The sequence below is a fragment of the Polyodon spathula genome, chromosome 13 (assembly GCF_017654505.1).
Source record: "Polyodon spathula isolate WHYD16114869_AA chromosome 13, ASM1765450v1, whole genome shotgun sequence".
In the NCBI taxonomy this organism is placed as follows: Eukaryota; Metazoa; Chordata; class Actinopteri; order Acipenseriformes; family Polyodontidae; genus Polyodon; species Polyodon spathula.
The window spans coordinates 34527642-34551326 of NC_054546.1; the positions used below are offsets into that span (position 1 = coordinate 34527642).

General features: G+C 36.5%; 1 protein-coding gene across 5 annotated transcripts in view; it reads right to left on the bottom strand.

Moving 5' to 3' along the window:
• Positions 1-1275: 1275 nt before the first annotated feature.
• The window catches only part of wwp2 (WW domain containing E3 ubiquitin protein ligase 2), a 69291-nt gene continuing 46881 nt past the window's right edge, over positions 1276-23685 (bottom strand). For 4 of the 5 annotated variants that reach the window (XM_041268081.1, XM_041268082.1, XM_041268079.1 and 1 more), the window contains 13 exons: positions 20403-20484; positions 19646-19774; positions 18591-18669; positions 17615-17686; positions 17227-17315; positions 15038-15197; positions 13390-13523; positions 10712-10852; positions 10145-10265; positions 7970-8074; positions 7004-7100; positions 6174-6246; positions 1276-5549 (listed from right to left, as the gene is read on the bottom strand). In XM_041268081.1, coding sequence (XP_041124015.1) covers positions 5450-5549; positions 6174-6246; positions 7004-7100; positions 7970-8074; positions 10145-10265; positions 10712-10852; positions 13390-13523; positions 15038-15197; positions 17227-17315; positions 17615-17686; positions 18591-18669; positions 19646-19774; positions 20403-20484 — 1382 coding nt within the window. In that variant the 3' untranslated portion in view covers positions 1276-5449. The remainder of the gene's footprint in view (positions 5550-6173; positions 6247-7003; positions 7101-7969; positions 8075-10144; positions 10266-10711; positions 10853-13389; positions 13524-15037; positions 15198-17226; positions 17316-17614; positions 17687-18590; positions 18670-19645; positions 19775-20402; positions 20485-23685) is intronic. The other variant, XM_041268083.1, reaches the window with a different exon arrangement.

A 23685-nucleotide genomic window follows, 5' to 3' on the forward strand; every position in this document is an offset into this window, starting at 1 on the left:
AATTGTTATATATGCGGGCTGTTTCAACAGGATTGAAGGTGGCACATTACTGTATATAATTATTCCCTAAATTGCCTTTTTCCAGTCACATGGTCACACAGGTAAAAAATAACAGTAATACCTCACTGGTATTACTGGTATGTAGGTATACTTTTTACATTAAACATTCCTTATTTTATTATTTACAATAAGGGAAGCTGGGATCATTAAAAATGTGGGTTAAGCTTTCTCTTCTGTTGAGGGCCCAACTTAAAACATAGCTTCCATAGTTAACATTTCCCCTGCACTCATATGAAGTTAACATTATGGTTTTAATTTTAGATATGTGATTTTGCCATCTAAAACCTTTCAACCTGCATATGGTTCTCTTGGAAGTCTGTCATGTTTGTACTGTAAATGACTCTACTTGGCATGTGTGCTTGGAACCATCCTGGCATTTTTAGAGGGTGGTATAAATGCATGTAAATTCCTGGGAGTAATTCCAAACAAGCCCTATTGAAAATGAATCCGCTTATGTCTCACCGAGTTAGTTTTTAAAACGTGACCCAGTAAATGACAGACTACAGCTGTACACTGAATATGAAGGCAGAATCTCAAAGCGTTTGTTCTTTATCATCCAGAAACTAAAAAGCACATGGACATTAAATTTAACTGGCTCCAAATAGTATTCGATACAAATCTGGAAACAATATAAATGGATTTAAAAAAAAAAAACAAACAAACAAAAAAACAAAAAAAACAGCTTTCAAGAGATACAGGTCTGAAGACCCGTTGTTCGCAGATGACCCAAAACCAAAAAAAGTGGCAACCTGAGGCTGCCTTCCACCATAGAGACTACACCTGGTCTGGATTCTGTGATGTTTTTAGAAGGAAGTAGTTTTTAGATATGAAAACCCTGCAGAAGAATAGAGGAGTGGGCTGGAACACCGCAGGTTTCTATGGTACATCCATTGTGCAATTATTGCAATATGCAGGAAAAGTGGGTATGTGGACTTGGATATGGTGCAACGAATAGGGTGGTAGATAAAGGATAGTTAGCTGTCAGAGAGGTATATTAGGAGCCGGGCTCCAAAATCTCTCGGTTGAACACGTAAATAAGGCTACAACACTGAAATTTGCCCAAGAAGATAAAAAACAAACGTGACAGCATACTGTTCCAGAATTGACACCTGTATCTGCAGTTTGAATATGAAAACCTATACTGTACATGCATTTTAAAAAGCAGAAAACAAGGTTTGGTCCAATACATAATGAGACCACACGCACACAGTGACACATTGTAATAACTTTTATTGCACGAGTCATTTTACTATACAGACACAGGTTGGTGGCATATAAGAGCTGTTGATAAATCTATTATTATACACATCCCGTTTTCATTTCAAATTTACTTAACAGCCATAACAGCAAATTTCTAAATGTTTTTTTTTTTTTTTTAATCATAACACTGCAGTTCACATAGAAAAGGCTTCATGTCACAAAAGCTTTTCAACTGTACATTTAAAAAGGAAATATATTTTAGCATTTAAAAGAAGCAAATTATTATTTCTATCTGATATATTCACACTTCTTTTATGTAGGAGTTATATGTACTAAACTGTATGTCTCATTGTTCCCACGTCATTGTTATACTTTCACTGCCTAAGAAACCTCAGTGTATTCCTTGCTACCAGTACAACATACATATATTTGCAATTATATTTAACACCCAAAGTATATCTTATATATTTGGTTCTTTTACAATTAGGGGCAACATTACATACATAATCTGTACACTGAGTGTATCTGCATTGTTAATGTGTTAACCAAGCACCGTATGGTATCCTAACCAAAGAAACACAAATTTAACCAAAGGTAAGGCAGAGTTTTATATTAAACCTTTTTATTTTTCACATAATTTCCAAAGCTGATGCTCATTTTCAGTAACTGAAACCAGTTTCTTGCAGCAAAGTCTGGGTTAGATTTACCTGAATACTGGCAATCTGTGCAATATTTAATCACTTTGCCAAAATTAAAGAGGGGTATTCAGTTCTTCAGATTAAAGGCCCAATTAAAGGCCCCTGGTGGTTAAAGTAAAGGGCTTGTAACCAGGAGGTCCCCGGTTCAAATCCCAGCTCACTCTCTGACTGTCTGTGTGACCCTGAGCAAGTCACTTAACTTCCTTGTGCTCCATCTTCCTGGTGAGACGTTTTTGAAAGTGATTCTGCAGCTGATGCATAGTTCACCCACATTAGGCTCTGTAAGTTGCCTTGGATAAAGGCATCTGCTAAATAAACAAATAGACTGGGACTGAACCTGTGGCCAAGTCATAATTCCTGGTATCAATTCTCTTATTTCAACTTTATTACATTTTGTATAGTTCTTGATGTTGTTGCATTTGCACTTGACCTCTGCATTCAAGAGAAATCATTTGTTTTGCTCATTAAACAAAAAAAGTAAAAAAAAAAAAAAAAAAAAAAAAAAAAGTTAAATAAGTAGGGTGGACTTAAACTCTGAAAGCTAAGATACACACACCCTATGAAAAAAGGCTGAAAACAATAAGGAACTTTCCTCTCTGTCTTAATCTGACAGGTCCATATTTAAATATGTTAAACTGTTTATCCTGCCAACAACCACTTTCTATTAGATATTATACTCAATTAACCACAGTCGACTACTAACACAAGGCTGCAGTTTTCTACCATCAATTCAGAATAATTTTATTACATTCTTAACAGGAAGAAATAGGACATATATAATAGTTACAGCATGGGCACTTCATTTTGCTTAAACTCAACTCTTTGGGAAAGTAGTTCCACAAAGCAGGGATTTTCAAATGTGACCGATGTCTACTGAAAAGCAGTACTTAAATATGCTTGTTTTGCCAAATTTCAGTATCCAAGGCAGCAGCCACTAAACATTAGCCAAGTAACATCACACTTGAATCCCTTTCTTTTGCTGCTTTACAAAAAACAAAACAGAAGAAAGTTTAAACTGATCAACCAACGGTTTATGAAAACAGGCTGGTAAGCAGTCCGACAGTACACTGCTTTAGGGTTACAGAGCATGTTGAATTGAGTGCTGTGATATCTCTGCAATAACATTTAAATAATTCTGTGACGGGCAGGAATTGAGACTGAAGGATGTTGAACTGGCTCTGCATTGAATGTTTCTTAGTGGTTATGCAAGTCCATCATGTAAATATAACAAGTCACATTTAAAATTAAGGAAGAATCTCTCTTTTAACCTGGCAGTCTACATTAAACTAATTGACTATATTAAAATAGCCTTTTTACCTTCGAAACGGCACAACAGACAAAATACCAGCAAATGGCTATCAAAAGTTGTCTTTGTAGGGTGGTTCATCATCTACTGTCATTAAGAGTTACTGTCAGCAAAGTGTCCACAAAGGCAGCATGCGTAGAGACGCCGTCTCCTGTTGAAGCTTTGGCTTTTAGGCTCCTCCCAGCTTCACAGTATATAGGCTGTACTAGGACCTAATAAAGTTACAAAGTCTGGAAGATATTTTTATTGGGTACTGCCCAGGAAATGAGCAGGCGGTAAGCTGGTTCTTAATAGCATTCTACCACCTTGCAAACATGCAGCTATAAAAGAAGTTTCTTGAAATGGTAAATTGGTTTGAACAACAAACAAAGGGGGTTTGCATAACGAGTTTGCTGTTTTTGGGCCCCCTCCTCAATCAGCAGTCTAATCAGGAAGGGTGGCTCTGCAGTGACATCACTGGGGAGCTCACTTCCAGCGAGCAATTCTGTAAACTACAGGGCGGGGTGGCGTTCAGTAATTTACTAACATATTGTCTCCAAACGGCAGCAGCTATAAGTTGTGTTCTGTGTCACATGATGTTTAATTAAATACAATTAGTACCCTAAAAAAAGTGCAACTGGGACAGGCGGTGCATTACAAATCCTTGAAAGGTCATTCCAGCTATTTTAATATCTGTAGGCAGCAAACTCATATTTAACTGCTTACTAGGTCTGACGAAACATGTTAAAAATACTAAAAGGAGGTGGATGGGTATAACATACTTGTTAGCAGCTCAATTATGTCATTTGCCATAAAAAGAGTATTTATTTATTAAAAGAATGGTACCAGATGAATATATGGCACAGCTAGTTTTTGGTAGACTCTCTGATGAGGTCACAATGAACACAAAGACATTCAGTTTCTATAATTCTACTAAACACCACTGTGCAGAAATATTTCAATGTCTTTAAAGTTAAACAATGTAAATAATGTACTAAATCCGGTGCCTATCCCGATTACCTGAGTAGGTAACTATGTTAAAAGGCAATCAGTTTCACTACCCAAGAGGGACACACATCATAGACAAACAAAACAATGACTAGACACTGCTGTGATCCAGACATTCAGTACTCACTGAATAGAACTGATCCAAATAAAAAATGAAAACACCAGCGAGTAGCGCCGGCAAAAGCTTAAACAGCTTATTTATTCTCTCTTGCTGTGCAGCGGCAAGACATATTTCAACAACACATGAATCTTCTTAGAAATGAGGACGCTCAGGAGACATAACAATGGGCCAGATTCTCAAAGCTTTTGACTCCGAATTATCTGACAGGAATAAACATACAATTACAACTCTAAAACAACTTACAAGCCACCGAGTCAAATGTGGGAATTGTTCCGTGATTAGGTGACTATCGGATACACTGGTTCATGACTATATGGAGCTAAGAGTTTTGTAGCCGCAACACATCACCTGGTATAGCGGGGTGGAGGCCTATTAAGCAATGTATTAAATATAATAATATTTGTATAAATAATTGTACATTACTTTAAAATTTGAAAAAAATAGGACTACATCAGTATGGTGCCTTACTACACTGACATTAGAAGGATTTGACTTCTGATACAAAGGCTGATAAATGAAAAACATGGGGTGGTGAGGATTGAATGTTTAGGTCTCTTCTTCACACAGAGAGTAAGTGAGGGTATGGAATGGGTTATCTAGTCATGTTGTTGAGGCAGAATCACTTGGATACTTTGAGACCCAACGTGTGTGTACATTTTCTTATGTTCTTATGAATACAACTAAAAGGAACTTTTTAGTCCAGCTAACAAACGTTTCAACAATGTTTCTTTGGTTTTATTCAGAACTTAAGACAGAGTTAAGATTTACGGGTGGAAGAAAGTTGATATATATATATATATATATAAAATCTGAAGTGAATCTGTACCAGCCGCTGCTTGTTAAAGACACCAAGTTTTGGGAATGGCTCTCGTTCAACAATATTGCCATCAGGAACGTGATTAGAGAAGCCCATAGAAGATATATGTTTGTATGCTTGGGTATATTGTATTACTCCAATGCCACACCACATGGTTCTTTGCTTTAACTTCTAAAAGAAATTAAGACACCCACCCACCACCACCACCAATATTCCACTCTGCATATCTTTCTGTGTTTCTAAACACTATCAGACGTGCTTCACTCCTGGCCAAACCCTTCTGTTTCCTCGATTGCAAAAAGCAGTTTCTCCTTCAGCTGTTCAAAGCTTTTGTAGGGAGGCAGATCCAGTCGATTAAAACTAAAAGATAAAAACACATACAATATTAATAATACACATCTCTACAAAGATCTGCAAAATATCAACTTGGATCAAACTCCAAGGAGATGTGCATGTTCTGCAAAACATTATATTCAGCATCTTCAAAAGTAATGCAAGCTGGAGCATTTGTAAACTTCATGTAAAATCTTAGTTAAGTTAAAGTGTTTGGTATTACTTGCTGAGCTGCTTCTGCGGCTACTTCTTTTTTTATTTGGGAATTTGTCTGTTAAACTGCTTTGATTAAAAGGAGGCATCTGCTGAACAGCCCTTATAATGAACTGCTTCATCAGCCTCAGTATAACAGTTCACCCGTGCAATACAGCTGTGTGGACTAGTAAACCAAGAACAACCCACACATGATTTTCAAAAGGGAATGCCAGCAATTTGTGGTGCAAGTACACGTCTGATGGAGAACAGGCCTCCTTTGATACAGCATGGGAATAGACTCAAGACCATTTGCCAGAGGGATCATAACTCTTGCAGTAAACAGTAAGTATTCCACAAGCACACTCTCATACAAACATATACAAGTACAAACAAATGCAACAGCCACAAGTGAAAGACTTAAGCAGTAAAAACAAAATTAAAAAAAGAAAAACTCACCAAGTATGACTTCTAGGTAACCAGGTCTCTTTCCCCACCTTATCAATACAGAATTTCTGGGGTCCATTACTCCCTGTTGTAGAATGTAAGTTATGTTAGCATTTCAGGAAAAAAAAAAAAAAGGTATATTTAATGTTATAAAAATATGTTACATCTGTCAGTAAAAATCTGAAAAAACATGGGAAGGTTAATTTAGTGGTTTAAATGATTGAAGCGTTCAGATCCGCTGCTGCTTAAATCAACTAAATAAAGTCCAATATCTCAAAACATGTGCAAACATTTACACAAAGCCCTGTCTAATTATCCGTCATTGGTCGAGGTGGGTGTACATATGTATGTCACACTTTAGAGTGTATTATTTCATTGGGACGCAACTTGAAAACGACATTATTTTGCTAAGTTATAAACAATTTTATCAACAGGATCAGAATCTGGGGGGGAAATGGTCGCACGCTGTTTTTCTGTATGCTGATTTTTTACACATAGGAGTGGATAGAGGTCATAATGCTCACTTTTTTCAGGTTACTGATGGATAGTGTTGAATTTATAGCTGTGGTGGGGATGAAAGCCACTGGGATGCTAGCTTTATTCTTTTTAGTTCTACACAATTCATTTTGATCTTACGAACTCCCACATAAGGAAACCATGCATACCGAAAACTAAATATAAGGGAAGGCATACTGAAAACTAAATCTAAGGGAAGACCTCTTTCAGGTATGGTTTAACCCTCATTTTAACTCATCTGATGAATTTCTGTGTATTGTGGCACTAAGTAAATCTACAATGATTGCAAGTAGAGAATGATCATAGTATGAGCTGTTTATTCTCACCTATCAATTCTGTAAAGCCGCCAACAGGTAGACGGCAGGTTCCTGTTACAAATTGCAGCAAGCGGATTCTCTTCTCGTTATCCATTTCCTTTACCACCTAACAAGGAAGGATTAAACATCAGCATTTAGCAAAAAAGGAAAGATGCATGAAAATATTTAACATGTCATTTTGTTCACAGATGTGTGCTGAAGTGAAACTAATTCTGACAAACACACAAACATTTATAGGTCACATTTTCAAATGATATATCACACACTTTCAAATAAAGCTATCATAATAATGAGCAGTTGTACATAAAAAGGCTATTCAATTCAAGACAAAAGAAAAATGGCGTACTTGCCTCTGCTCTTTTTTCGAACATCTGTGCACATAGCAGATGTTAATTATTTATTTACTGAAATCAGTATAATGTAACCTCAAGTGCTACTTTAAATTATTTTTGGAATATTACCCCTCCCATGTTGCCTATGCTCTGACAACAATTCTGTAGTAAACACTTTTAACCACTAATTACTATACTAAGACAATACGGTTCTCTGGCATGTTTAACATTTGTTCCCAAAGCAGGGGTAACAAATCTGGGTTCAATCACATCTAATCAGGAATTAAGATACACTACAACAAACTTTGAGCTTGTTACTTAATATAGGCATTATATGGCTGGGGACTCTTCCCCACAAAGACTTGATATTAGTTGTTCCACAAGTTATAAATTAACTGTACCTTACATATATTTTAATTAACCATTAGTACATGTTATAAAGGTATGTGTTTTTTAAGGTTTCATATATATTATATTGTGATGTTAATTGAAAATGCTGCCATGCTGCTGCGCATAGCACATGTAATGTATTGGTAATATTTGAATCTTCAGTGAATTAAATTATTTCTGTGGCATGTTGAGGACCATATGCCACAGTAGAACTTACTATAAAAACATTTATAATTATAAAGGAAAAGCTCACCTGCCAGAACCACTGAATCTGCTTGCTGTTTTTGGTGTAGTGGCGGTAGATGGTGTTTTTCTGCCAGTCACTCAGATCTATCTCCTGCATCCCACAGAGCATCAACTACAAAAATATAAAATACTTTTTACATAACTAATCCTTGTGCTTCATAATAAAACTACACATCCAACATTAGTACATACTTAAATGTACTTAAAATTAGCAAACAGAACCTTGTCTACAGCTCTTTATTGAAAAAGAAATACCTCCACATTCATAACTTTTTATGAAATAAATGTTCTCCAGACATCATAACAAACGCTTTTGATGTACATTCTAAAATCTGGTTCCTTTACACTGAAATGAAAAACTGGAAGAAGAAAAGATGACTGCAAATCTCTCTGCAGCGGGTGTCAATTGATTTATGTTTCTTTTCTTTATTTTGGTAAGTCACAGTTAATAAGAAACAATTTGGCACTGCAATATTTGTTTTTGGTTGGAACTGTACATGCTCTCAACTGTGTATAAATAAACCTGTTTTTCTAAAGTTCTCCTTAGCTGAGTGAACTTACTTTAAAAGTTATTGTATGTGTGTATTGCTTCAGGTTGTACTGAATGACTTCTCTATGGTCAACTACAAACTTACAAAGAAATTCCTTTTCTTAAAAAGAAAGACATGTGCGATTAACAAATCCAAAAATATTCCTTACATGTATTTCGCTAACCACTTCAATTTGATTAACAGTACATTGACTAACAGCTAACATTTACTGTGCTAATCTAGCTGGGTTACTCACTGATCCATGAATGGATAAGAATTGGCTACACTAATCTCTTCTGGAACTGAGTGGTGGCAATTTGGAACTTACATTTCAATGATTCTGGTCTCAAGGGCAGCCACAGTAAGACAAACAAATACAGTTCACTGAGGACAGTACAGTATATTGTATTTAATTTTTTATTAATTACATTTTCTTAAGAATTCAGTGTAAAATATGAGGAACTTAAATCATAATCATAATCGTGTGTTTAATTATCTCTTTGGGTTTTCTTCTTTGATCTAATGCATCGCATGTTCCCTTTTGGTTTTGTATAATTAGAAGCTACTTTCATTGTGTTTGCTTGAGAATTAGATGTATTCCTGCATCCATATTTCATGTTGTAAACACCAAATCAGAGCTACCAGTATGATGTAGATCACTTTAACCAACATCCACCATATACACATGTAAAAAAAAACATGCGTGACATCAGACAAAGGCACAGGAACAGTCTTATATCCCTAGATTGTGACACTCTCAATAACTGGGGTTTAATCAAGTGGTTCTCTGTAAATATAATTTTATTTATATTGTATAAGTGACCCTTACACAAAAGTTTACCATAGTAAAAGCAAAGTGTAATGACAGCATTGTTACACATAGGTAAGCAAGGTAAAGCCCAAAGAAGTAAAGCATATTAAAAAACATTGCAAACCATGGTGAACTATGGCAAACGCACAGTATAAGCATAGAAGTACACGTTCAGAAATGCATGGGAAAACTGCTCAACTTTAGAAGTAAAGTTTTATAAGGGGACATACTGGTGTGCCTACTCTATACCCTTACCCTGTCTTGCCCTGTTGCAAAGCATAGAGCCAGGAGATCCAGGATGTATTTCCCAGCACCAACAAAAGACCCAAATAAAATAAAATAAAAAATAATAACAATAATAAATAATTCTACTGCTGCAAGTAACATTGACTATGTACAAGTCATGTGGGATTCTTTCTACACCCAGTGTTGTCAAATGCTGTATACATACAAAATGAAAACAGGTAACACAACTACTCATACAGCACAGCCTGTAATGTTTCCATTACAAACTAGCAGTCTTTCAGATCTCAGCATCGGTTAAAGAGCATTTTCTAAGCTTTAGGCGCCTATTTACTCAGGACCATAACGGGGCCTTTTTTAAATCTTAAGGAACACTTTCCATTTCGTTAGAGTAATCTGAACCCAAAAAAGAAGCAGCTGGAGATCACAAGGAAATTAATCAGTTCCTGTATGGGTTTTTTTTTTCTGTTGTAGGTTACAGGCCCTTTCTGAAGGCTGCACCAGAAAGAACAATTTTATAACTCTTCAGTGTGTTTCATATTTGAAGAACCCCTCTGAAAATTAAAAGCTGAAACTATCTTATTTTGACACTGTTTACCTCGATCTCCTTTTCATCAAAGTATCTGAGCCACTCGAGAGGGACCACCTCGTTGAACCCGTCCAGGAAATCCTTGGTCTGCTCCTCCACACCTCGAGTGAACCTCCAGTTTGTGAGCAGTCTGATAGAGCAACCAAACAGTCACGTATGTGCATTGCTATCACTTAACCCCTTCGTAACCATGTGCTCTCACAGCAGGGTCATCCGAGAGCACATGACAGTCTGTGATATCTGTACACAACATTGTACTGCTGTACCATTTCAAACAAAGTGTAAATAAAAAGTATAACACTGTCACAGACAAACAAGTCCCAAGCAATAAGCTAACACTGGAATCTGTTGTTCAGTTGAGACTAAATATTTAATTTGTGGCTTGTTTGTTTTTTTTAAATGCCCACTGGAGCTCAGCTCAGAACAACAAACTAATTTATCTTAGGACCTGAACTCGGGTCAAAGCCACACAAGGTTAGTGACTTAGTCTGTACCACCTATGAATGACAACATCTGGCATTATTATGCTAGCTATTTCAAATCATTAAATGTAGACTAATGGGTGTTGCTGGTTACCTGATGTATTCTTCCTTGTTCTCTGCCGTCACCAGCATGTTCTCCCCATCTGTTATCAGTTCATGTGTTGTCACCTTTCCCAGTATCTCCATGTCCTGAGCAAAGAACAGCTCCACCCCACACTCCTCCAGATCATTCTCTCTGAAAACCAACATTAATAAAATTCTAGAAATGCCGTACTGATGATGGCCCACTTTGATTGAAAAAGTGGATACAATGGAAACAATGTGTTGTTCTGCTTTCAGAAACAGACTGGAAAGAAGCTGCAGTTTCATTGCTATGTGCAATGGCTTAACCAATATACACTGCCGGTCAAAAGTTTTAGAACACCACCATTTTTCCAGTTTTTATTGAAATTTAAGCAGTTCAAGTCCAGTGAATAACCTGAAATGGTACAAAGGTAAGCGGTAAACTGCCAGAGGTTAAAAAAAGTTTAGGTTACCAAAAACTGAAAAATAATGTACATTTCAGAGTTATACAAAAAGGCCTTTTTCAGAGAACAAGTAATGGGTTAACAACTTACAGCTGTTCTGCAGCAATGGAAGTAAATTAAGCCTTGAAAGTTGATGCTAACAATTCCTACAGGTGTCCCAACTTTTGTTGATTACTTACAACCACTCTGTCTGTATAAAAGTAGTGTTGGAACAGAGTGTGTTACTACACCCTCTTAAGCATTATTTGGACAGTACTGTACTGCAGGAAGTAGTATATTGCTATCATAAAGGTGAGAAAAAGGCAATTAAAGAAAGACAGACAGACTATTATAACCTTTAAAAAAGTGTAGGTCTTTCCTTTAGAGAAATTGCAAAGAAAGCCAAGGTGTCAGTGAGTACAGTTTCCTACACTATCAAAAGGCACTTGGAAACTGGAAGAAACTCTGACAGGAACAGGTCTGGCAAACCCAAAGCCACAACAGAATCAGAAGACAAGTTTCTGAGAGTCAACAGCTTGCGTGATAGGCGGCTCACAGGTCAACAGCTTCAAGCACAGCTTAACACTGGTCGAAGTAAGCAAGTCTCAGTTTCAACTGTGAAGAGAAGATTTCGAGCTGCAGGTTTGACAGGTCGAGTGGCAGTACGAAAGCCATTGCTAAGATGGCAAAATATGAAAAGGTGGCTTGCCTGGGCCATGAAGCACCGCCAGTGGACTACTGAAGACTGGAAGAAGGTCTTATGGACCGATGAATCAAAATTTGAAATCTTCGGTTCATCACGCAGGGTTTTTGTACGCCGTTGAGTAGGCGAAAGGATGGTTCCTCCAACCGTGGCCAACTGTCAAACATGGAGGAGGAAGCGTGATGGTCTGGGGCTCTTTTGCTGCATCCAGAGTTGGCGACTTGCACAGAGTGAGTGGCACCCTGAACCAAAACGGCTACCACAGCATTTTGCAGCGTCGTGCAATACCATCTGGTATACGCCTAGTTGGTCAGGGGTTCACCCTACAGCAAGATAATGACCCAAAACATACCTCCAGGCTATGTCAGAACTACCTTAGAAGAAAAGAACAAGACGGTAGGCTTCAAATCATGGAATGGCCAGCACAGTCTCCAGGCTTAAACCCCATCAAGCTGGTTTGGAATGAACTGTACAGAAGGGTGAAAGCAAAGCAACCTACAAGTGCAACACATTTGTGGGAACTTCTGCAACAGTGTTGGGAAGAACTTTCCGAACAATATTTGATTTCCATTGTAGAAAGAATGCCACGAGTGTGTTCGGCTGTTATATCTGCAAAAGGTGGCTACTTTGATGAGTCAAAAATTTAGATAAAATTTTGTTAAACAAAACGATTCCATGATTTCTTTTTTATCTCCAATTGTTTATTTGTTCTATGCTTTAATTTCAAAGTACACTGAGACATTAAACTGCATAAATTTCAATAAAAACTGGAAAAATGGAGGTGTTCTAAAACTTTTGACCGGTAGTGTATTTATTTCTTGAAGTGCCTTTTAGGTTGCAGCAACAATGAGAAATACATATGCAGATACCGGATTACAATATGATATGCAGTTGAACACTACCGTAAAAATCATTTTATAGGTCGCACTGGCGTAAAAGTCGCTCCAGGCTTTTTGAGACTTCAATTTTAGAAAAACACCTATTTTGTATTTAAAATCCTTTTTTTACAATTTATTTTTTTCGTACATGCTCAACACTGACAAATAAAGAAAGACATGCAGGTTTACTTTTGAAATATCCCTTGTTTGCAACATTTTTCTACATTAATAATTTGACACTGTTGTTTTTCGTTTTTAATTAAACTGCTAGAAACTACTAGTTTTCAAAATTTTAAAAAGTAACAATTAACAGAGCGTAAAATCAAGTTATACATTGCACAACACATCTGTATTTAAACTACCAGTATTTTTATTTTAGCTTATCAAGAACCCAAACAAGTTCAAGAACAAATCTTCTTTGCTTTACTGAACATGTCTTTCCAAAACCATACTTAGCAATAGTTCCTGCTGCATTGGCTTTTACAAATTTGTTACACAAATTAAAATTTAAAAAGAAAAGTATTAAACAGTGCTGTAGCAATCCCACCGTGGCACTGGTACAGTAGTTTAATATTAGACACATCAGCGCATACGTCGCATCGGTGTATTAATGGCTCCCCCCTTTTAAGGACCCTGCAAAAATGCCTAGAACAACGACTTTTTCAACGTTTCTTACGGTACTTACTTGACCCACATAATGGAATTGTAGAACTCTGGGTCAATCGACTCCAGGTCCTTCAGAGTTGGTTTTTTATTCAGCATGCATTTGTAGAATGGCAGAGTAAAACCTGTGTCGATGAATTTACCATGATACAGAGCCTGCGGGGGTAAAAGAAAAAAGAACGCTGTTGCAGAACATAAAAAGGCACTGGATTAAGTAATACTGTTAATAGCCCTGGTGAGCTCTGGCACATCCAAGTGAATTCTGAAAATAACCTTGCAGTGCTTGCAATTTTTTATTTTTCTTAAAATGCACTGTTTATAGCCAATTGTTCCCTCTTTCCTCATCATTCACCACTGCTTATATCAGCAACTGCTGAGAGGGACCACAGAAGCCTGCAGCTGATAAATGTGTTAGACATTACATTACTCAACTTTGGAGTTACGCTTTAATTAAAGATTTCAAGTCTGAGAACCAAGACAGGAAAGTGTTTGATAAACTGATTGCTTGCAAGGGGTTGCAGTGTGACAGCGTGTATGGCAGCATGTGTCTTTATATTACGTCATCTGCACAAGCATGCAGATCGAAAACACACGGCAGCATTCCCTTACAAAGTATCAACAAATACAGGATCTCAGACGCAGAGGCATTCCGCTTAATCAGATACCAAATGCCTTGCTTTGAATGTGTGACTTTCCAGACTGTGACACACTAACTGTTTGTGTAAAACCGTTACTCTTCCAAACTAGATATGTTTCTGGGCCTGGAGGATGAAATCCAGACACTTTTTAAAAAATGTAATAATGCTTTCACGGCTTGGAAAAAGGTGTCCAACAATAATACAGACAGTTCTCAAGTGACTAACAGTCTGCTGTTTTATTGAGGATTATGTCTTAACATGGGTGGGGTCCACACTGCACATCTGAGAAATGAAAACGACTGGAATTATATATATAAAAAAAATAAATAAAAAAAAAAGTACTTTAAAGGGGATATGAGAAACTTTTTACGAACCCAACTAAATACAGTTTCTTTTGGAAACTGGGTGGGGCAGTGAGTTAGTGCTTTGTCCTTTGTGGATTGGCTTTTGGTTTGGGGCCTGCTTCTTCTCTTTCCCAGAGAAAGCAAGGGGAGTGAAAGTGATTCGGATTTGACAGCTACTGGATTCATTCCATGAGATCTTGCTTAGCTACCAGTGTAACAAGATATAACTGCATCTCTGCTGCTCTGACTGACCACATTAACTGATTTTAAATAAATCATCTGAGCTGCTGTTTACCTGTCTTAGGTTTTTTTTTGTTTAATCACAACAACCACATGTTGAATATGAACTCAGAAATACTCTTTTTTATAATACTCCTCCACCCAAATGAGTGCTTTTAAAGTGTACTTGTTATAGTGTGGGTATGTCATATTTTGCTGTTTGTACATATACTGTAAATACAGGTTTCAAATAAAATCATGCCGTTCTCATATAAAATGGCCAAAACCAATATCCCACTGGAACAACCCCAGATGATGTTCTCAGTCCGTAGGATTTGAGAACATCTCAAATTAAAGCTGTCTTGTATATTGTGGTGTCCAAAAGTATTAATACCCTCCTATCTTTTCAATGCAACCAATTCACGTTGGTATTAGGAATAAATATTGCCTTACACTAATGCCCTCTTACCATGGCTATGAATCTGCCTATGAAGCGGAAGTAGGACAAGTGGTCAGGGTTGATGGAGGAGGCAGGATTGATCTGCAGACAGTAGTTATTCTTCCCTGCGTATTCGAACAGACAATACATGGGGTTCAAGACCTCATGGGATAGCAGGAAGAACCATTCTCTGTGGAAAAGAATGCAACATAGCAGGGTTTACAAAAACATTTATAAGTAAATCAGCATAAACAGCAAGAACATATCACCAACTCACACAATCTCAATTCTACCTGGAGGTGAGTGGGGGGGAGAGGGGTGCAGCGTGTAATTAAAAAGGACAAAAGCATGAAATGATCTAATAAAATAACTCAAATAACAAATGACATGTTAAGGAAAGAATACGTTCATACATGTAATATGTATTTAAGTGGTCTTAGGTGTTTTACAATTTAATAAATCTCTTCCTTCATAAATTGCCTTAATTTCTCTGAATTGTCTATAACGGCTACAGCTGGCGAGGAAAAAGCTCTGGAGCAGGGCTTGGCTTTCTTTCACGACGCAGCTGCCAGTGTGCGATGCAGCACATTACATTCTCACCACTGCTAGGTGCTTCCTCAGCATTGAATAACGCACCACCCCACTCTCTTACCAATACATGAGAACTAGAATTAACACTGGTTCAAGTCCTTATTTTGCAATGCAAAATCATAACCGACCAGCACTTCTACATGGTACAGTATTATAACTTCATGGTGATACTGTATGTATTTTCATATTTTTAGTTTGTTAGATCATGACTCAAATACAAAGCATATTCTGTTTCCCAGCTTTGCTGAGGTTGGAAAACAATCTTCAAAATACAGATTGCACTTCAAGCAGAACATGAGGCAATCAAGGCAATTTGCCAGGCCCACCCAACTGCACCGCCTAATTTTCTTTGATTACTGGATAGTACTTGCTCAGTAAAAGCCAAACCCAGTATATTTTTAGCCCTTTTTTGCCTACAGTGTCCAATGGGGTAGTGCAGTGGAGCTGTGACAGCCCTTTAGTGCACACTCCCGTGTCTGTAGTTTTGGGATCCTTGCGTCAATATGACACCAGGGTCTCAGCTTTTATATAAACACCTCACCAGAATTCTCACACTCATGTGTAGAACAGCAGTTGACAGTGAAAACGAGCAGATCCCTGGGACGTAGAGAGATCCCCAGCATCCTGTCCGTGGTTCTACCCTGTGGTAGAACAGCATGACGTAACCTACCATAGGGTAAAACCACTGGCAAGACACGGAGAGAGACAAAGACACACATACACACACAGGGAAGGAGGAACGAGATGGACTCCCATTACCACAGAACCAGGATTGCACCAGCAAGGGAGAAACACAGGATCCCAACACGGAGAAGCTATCCCAGTGCAACATGAGGGGTAAAGAACATTGAAAGAAGCAGGGGTATAATGTAGTACACAACAAACCCAACACCCTGACAACAAGTGCAGAGAAAGTGAGGAACTGTTACTGACCACACTTAACAGCAAATATTAGGAGACCATGTAGTTGATTTTTAATTATACATTAGTGTTATTAAAAAAAAAAAAAAAAAAAAAAAGATTGATTGCAGGACAACAAAAACACTTTTTCCCCGTTAAGACAGGTGTAACATTTGTGATCCTAATGCTCCTCGACTCATTTAAACAATTTGGTTGTAGGTATTTTTTATTTATTTGCATGCTGCAGACAAACATATATATATATATATATATATATATATATATATATATATATATATATATATATATATAGATAGATAGATAGATAGATAGATAGATAGATAGATAGATAGATAGATAGATATATATAGATAGATAGATAGATAGATATAGATAGATAGATATATATATATATATATATAGATATAGATATATATAAAATGAGCCTCTCAGAAATTGCTTGCAATGGAGGCAGTACCCGACACATTCTGAAGATAAAAATCTGTCCTTTTTAACCAGTTACAGAAATTCAGAATTTCAGTTCACATGTCATTTTTTAAATATTACTTAAAAAAACTGAAACTGTCGAGTACATTATAATTAGCAGTAGAAAAACTGCAGAAAAGCTGCTTTATTTCATTCACCCATGTATATCAGAACCCTTACAATCCGATGTACCTTATGCAAGCCACTTGATAAGATATTGTTCATATACAGTATGTGCTTACCTTGCAATGCCTCCATAATCCAGCCCTTCTTCTCCACGCATTATTATATACAACCTGCGACGCAAGTCATACGCTTTCATATTCATGATCTACAAATGATATACACAATACAAATATTTGACAATATGCTCGAAATCACTTAGAAATTCACACTGAGACTAACCTGTTAATCCATGTTCAATAATAACAAAAATAACTAAAACAGGGTGGATTACTGGTTTGTGACAGCTGTGTAAAAATTATTGGGCATTAACTAGAAACCAGTGGTAATGGATTTAATATGAAACCCATGTTTTTTGTGGAACAACATCACTAGGTGGATGTATTTACTTATTTATCACCTAACGCTACCCAGCCTATAGCCACCATGCTGCCCAGGTTACTTTACCTGCTGGAAGGAATCTTCAAATAAAGTCTGCCTGGAGACGCTGATTTTCACATGGCTTGGAAGTGCGTTAGACTGGAACAAAAACAAAAACTCAGTAAGTATACAAATACAAACACTTTATTCCAGGTGTTATTTCAAGAGCTCTTAATGGATGTTCTAAAGAAGCACAGTGTACACAAGCATCCAAGAATGTAAAAGACTTCATCAGGAAACTTTTCAATGACATTGCATATTTGAAAAGCTTGACATGTAACTCTTAAATAATGCAATGTGTACAGTACCTAATTGCCTTTTTTACTGTGTTCATCTATCTGTCTATACTAACTATGTATGTAACTATGTATTGTGCTGCACAGCGAAGATCCAAAACACAACTCTAAGAAGTTAATTGTAAATACAGTATGCTGTGAGGCACTGGAGTCACACTGCAAGAGACTCTGCTTAGCCAAAGGACAGACTGGCTGTTTGAAGTTTCGCTGCATGTCTCACACAGTGGAGAGTAAAGGGGGAAACTGAGAATGTTAATAAAAATAAATAATAAAAATTCACATAATTATAAGACTTGAATGCAGAGCGACAAACAGTCACCTCTGTCTTCATCAGATAAACAGGATGAAGTAATTTTGAGATGTATACCAGATGCAAGCTGTTACTTTCTTTGGAAAGCCAAACCACAAGAGTTGGAGATAAGAATGGCTGCAATTCTTCCTCACCCAGTGCTTATCCAAGCTCTGATGTCATACAAAACCCCTCAATGGAATCTGTGAGATCTCATAAACCCCAGGATAGCAATTGGGAGGCTGGGTTTCCATGAGGAAAAACAGCATAAGAAAAAAATAAAAACTTAGATGGATAGATTGAAGAGTAAAAAACTGAAGACTATACAATAACTTTTTACAACCTGCAAGTTATACTAGGTTGTTTAGTTACGTCAATCCTCTTTTACACTCCTGCTTTGTTAATTAACTGTACTTACATGACACAGAAACCGGAACTGGTGATACTTCCACCTGAAACTCCGATCATACACTCCCGGGGAACCACCTTGTTTTGAACTTAACATGAAAACAAGAAGAAAACAGTGTATTATACTTAATACATGTGTCTTATTAATGGTTATGGCTCAATTGTTTCTATTTAAAACAGGTAAGTCATGTGTATTTATGTGAAAGACCTGCCATTCACTCATATGGCAATGCCTCTTGCAATCATTCTATTTCCATAAACGAACAGCGGTAGGTTTGTTAAAGCAGATGATGCTGTCTGTTGACAGGAATGCATGGCACAAGATGACGGTTACAAACTGCAACACTGTGGTGTATGTTCACTGCAAAAAGAACAATTTGACTGTATACACAGTGGCACAGTTTGTTTTATTACCGTCTTGGCTGGATTGCTCATTTTTACAACAGACCACAAATAATTCCCACCACACATGGCTTATAACAGTATCAGGGCGAGGATTCAGTTCTAAACCTTAACTGAATGTTTTTCATTAAAGTAGACACAGCTGCACTGAAATGGTATTTGTTTTTTAATAGAGTCCACCAATTCTGTTCGGTGGTCAAAATAATTTGGGCTCATGTAGAGGGCCATATTTTCTCAACATGTACCCAGTCAGTGAAGTGTGGGTGGGAAGGGGGCCACTAATATTCTTTGAGCCACTTGGCTACCTGCCTCTCGGATATCTTCAACCCATCTTGTGTCAAACAGAGCATTTACAGCCATTTAACATCCCACAAAATTTGTTTTCTGGATCTACCAAAAACATTTAATTTAGTTGACAGTGTTCCAGCCCCCCAAAATACATAACACATACATACATATATCTGGTAGAATTTGTGCTGTGTCATGTTTGAGTAAAAAGAGAAAATCTTGCCTGTGTGTATCTAACTGTAAAAATGTTACTATAAAAGACATTATAGATAAATCACCAATTTAAAAAAAAAAGTGTAGCACTCCTATTAAGAGCCATAGGAAAATGTATATTTTCCTACTTAACCATTTACTTAAAAAAAGTCCTATATTTACCCTGAATCAAATCCAGGTCGTGGATCTTTAAAACTGGTAGTGCGAGTGTTGTGGTCGACAAAATAGCGAACCCCTTCGTTGGTGTATTTCATCTCCCAACCCGGGGGGAGAGGTGGCTCCTGAATCATCCTGCAAGAACGGAACTGGTATCAAACTGTGTCCTTGTGCAGGCCAGCAAAAGTGTCACAATCATCTGTGCAGGACAAGCTCGAGACAATTGCATAGCAGTCTGCATAGCAGTTTGAACATTCCAGGCTTAATTATGGTGAAATGAAGCGCTCGTTTTTTGATAGACTAGGTTAGCTCAAAGTACATTTCAATGGGGGGAGGGGGGTGAGGTCATATTTACACCTCAACCAAGACTGGATATCTTTACTCGCAGAAACACTGCTTTAAGGCGGTTTTCTGATTAATGTGTTTTTCTTTATTTTTTTACATTTATATTTATTTATTTATTTATTTTTGACGGTATTTTCATAGTGATGAATGAGCAGATAGATGGTTTGTAAACAATATACTCCATCATTAAAGGGCTTGGATTTTTGTATGTATTGTACTGCTCAATAAATACATTTGGACACTGGAATTACAACACAGTTATTCAGCATTAAGTAGTTCAGATCCACCAAATAATAGCATGTATATGTATATGAATATGTTTACCATATGCGTGTGCTGTATTTACTCAGTTTTATGTGCACATCATGGTTAGCTCAACCCCACAAAAAGGACATGTTTGTAATTGCGCAGTTCTTACCCTTGGGTTCTGGGATCCTCCCACTGTGTGGTGCGCGTATTGTGGTTAACAAAGTACACCCGTCCATTATCTTGACGTTTCTCTGGAAAAAAAATAAAAGAAATGGTTAGTTTGCATATGTTGTGTATACACTACAGTACCATACTACATTAGGTTATAATTACAAACAGACTTTAAAAAAAAAAAGATTAAAGATGCAGCATTGATTATACAATACAATACAATACAATACACTTATTCCACTAATATCTACACAATATTTTCATAATAAAATTAGCAAAACCGAGCAGGAAAATGTTAAATACCATTAAACCCACAAAACACATGAAACCAGTCACAATTTGCCCCCTAGTAAATCACCTTAAATGGAAACAGCGGGATGCAGTAACTAAGAAAGCCATTAGCTTGTGTTAAAAAAAATCCTTAACTAATGAAGACTGAAATGCTGCTACTCTTGGTCCAGACTAATAAATCAATTAAAAAGTAGGGCATAACTAGACTTACTAACCCTCAATTATTAAATATAATGGAATTTCATAAAACAGAGCCAAAATGTACAAATATTACTAGATCAGAGCACACAGCAAAGGATGTGTAGAAACCATCTCTATACCAGCACATTCTCAGAATATCAAGGAAGGCTACAGAAACACTATAATAATGGAAATAACCACTATTATAATGTTTTTTGCACATAATTGTATTTTGGCAAAAGAACTCCAGTGGAAGTCCACTGACGTCAGCAAATCTTGACCAACTACTGTGAATAAAGATATCCCAGAGTTAGGTTCACCAATTAAAGATAAAAAGGCATACCACATTAATTAGCAGCAGCTCTGCTAGAACTACTGTGCTTTTTATTAAAGCCATAAGGCTGCTTCTATGCAATTCTCAGCTCTGTGGCATCAAAAGCTATATACAGGAAATTAAAAAGCACACAAAAAGGCAAGTCTGGCAAGTTCTTATTGGTAAGGAATGACAATAGCAAGTGTCATAACAACTGGATAACCAGTTCTCCAGATATAAAACTGTAATGTGTGCCTTCACTAGATTATCATCACAGAGGATTTGCAAGTAAAACATCATTAGAAATCTGTTGTGCCACCACTTTATCGACAGGGGTGTAAAAAAAAAAAAAAAAAAATTTCAAGGAAGATCTTATTTACTTTTTAGTTAGCATTATTTTACATTTTAGCATTGTATGACGAGATAATACATGGATAAATAAACAAAGAAACTATTGAAATCTAAGAATGAATGCTTTCCTCTAGTGGTACTGGGCATTTATTTATTTATTTTTTTAATTCCTTATTATTTTGAAAGTAATATTTTCCATTATGAACTTATCCAGTTACCGGAACTTGAATAGGTCTATATACCTAAAATCCAATATTTTTTGTGTTTTAATAAATAAAACACACATTATATTTATATTATATAGGTATATATAATCTATATATATATATAATATATTTATATATATAATATATATATTATATATATAATATATAGATATAGCTATAATATATATAAATATATATATATATTTGACAAAATATGGTTTATTAATGGAACTGTTTTACTACCATTTTATAATACTTAATTTTATTATTTCAAGATTAAGTCGCGGAGTTCCAAAAAAATATAGCGTTAAACATCCCCACATGTTGCTACAACTGTTTAAATAACGTACTGCAATTTTTCTTTTCATTGCACACACCCCAACAACTTTTTACACTTCGAATTTTAAAGTCAGTTTCGAAGCTCTTTTCAAAATGTCCGCTCTAGTGCACTGATAGTGTAAGGATTATTGGCCATATTGTACAACAGGTAACACAGCAATAACAATCCATCCAAAAAGCCAGAGAACTTATTGGTTTTTTTTTATTCATCTGTTTTACTTATTGCTCTTCCTGCCATGATTTCAAGATCTCAAAAAAAACTCACAAGTTTGTAAAAGTTTGGTCCAGAGAACAAAATCATAACCTTAATCTGAGTGCATAGAGGTATACAAAACTATACCTCTATGCACTGGCTGCCAGCACATCTTCTGAAATGTATTATTTCAGTAAACTAATATACAGCAGAATCACCAATCACCACCTTGATCACCACCACCAAAAGGAAGGGGGATTAAATCTGTCTTAATAAATAGAGGGCGACTTTTTGAACTGAAAAGGACTGACAGAAGTGCGGTCTTTGGGTGAGCTTGACTTTATATTGAGCTTTTCAAAAGGAGGGAAGCTTCCTGTAGTCGCTTCATTTCAACATCATGGTTCATATAATATTAAGAAACCTGATTCATCAGGACTGTGATGTTACCTTTCATAAACACAAATATTTCTATCACACTTCACGATAAACTGAGTTCTTATTCTACTGGAAGACAGACAGAAAGGAAACAAACAAACAAACGGTTTCGAACTTTACTGGCTGCTGCTCCGAGTTGTTTCCGTGTTGTTTATTTCAAATCAGTTTCCTGCTCTGAGGGTACATTTGTGAGGAAGCTCCCTGGCCTAAAGAGCAATTAACTGTACTGCTGCTTTTTTGTTTAATTTTAATTCCCAGTTAGGAAATCTCCCCCAAAAATGAGGAAAACACTTGGTTATAAATAACTTTCTTTTCCTTAAGGCAAGAGGCCCTTTATCAGTCTCAGGATAGATGGATCTATCCAAATGCAACAGTTGTTAGACTTAAATGGCTTAGAATTATCTTCAGTGAAAACAAGCTTATATCATATGGTTATCAAATCCTTGCTTGCCGACTTCAGCAAATGCTTCTTTTACATCATTTTTTTTTTTTTTTAAATGCTTCACCATAGATGATTTGTCAAGCATATTGTACTCATTAGAATGTACACTGCAAACAGTAGCTCTCAAATTGCATGCTGAAATCGCCTGGCCCACTGAAAGGGGTTATTATGAAGTCATCCCTTTACCAAACACAAAAATAGTAAAAGAATGATCCCATTACATGCTGGAGCTTTGCTTTGTAATACCACAATCTTATTGAAAATAAATCAACTCCAGAAGTGGGAAAACGGCTTACACTTCAACACAGTTTAACAGTTTCAGAAAATCTGCAGTAAGATTATAATATGTTTGCTCTAAACGGATGTCATGTCATATGCTGAAGAAAAAAAAGTGCAAAGGAGAAACCACACAAAGGTCCAGCCAAGTGGTATCATTTCATGTTATTTAATTTAAACAACTGGCTAAGCAATGCATTGAACTATTCATTTTTACTCTTGAAAGTAATTTCTTCCACATATTATCCATTTTGT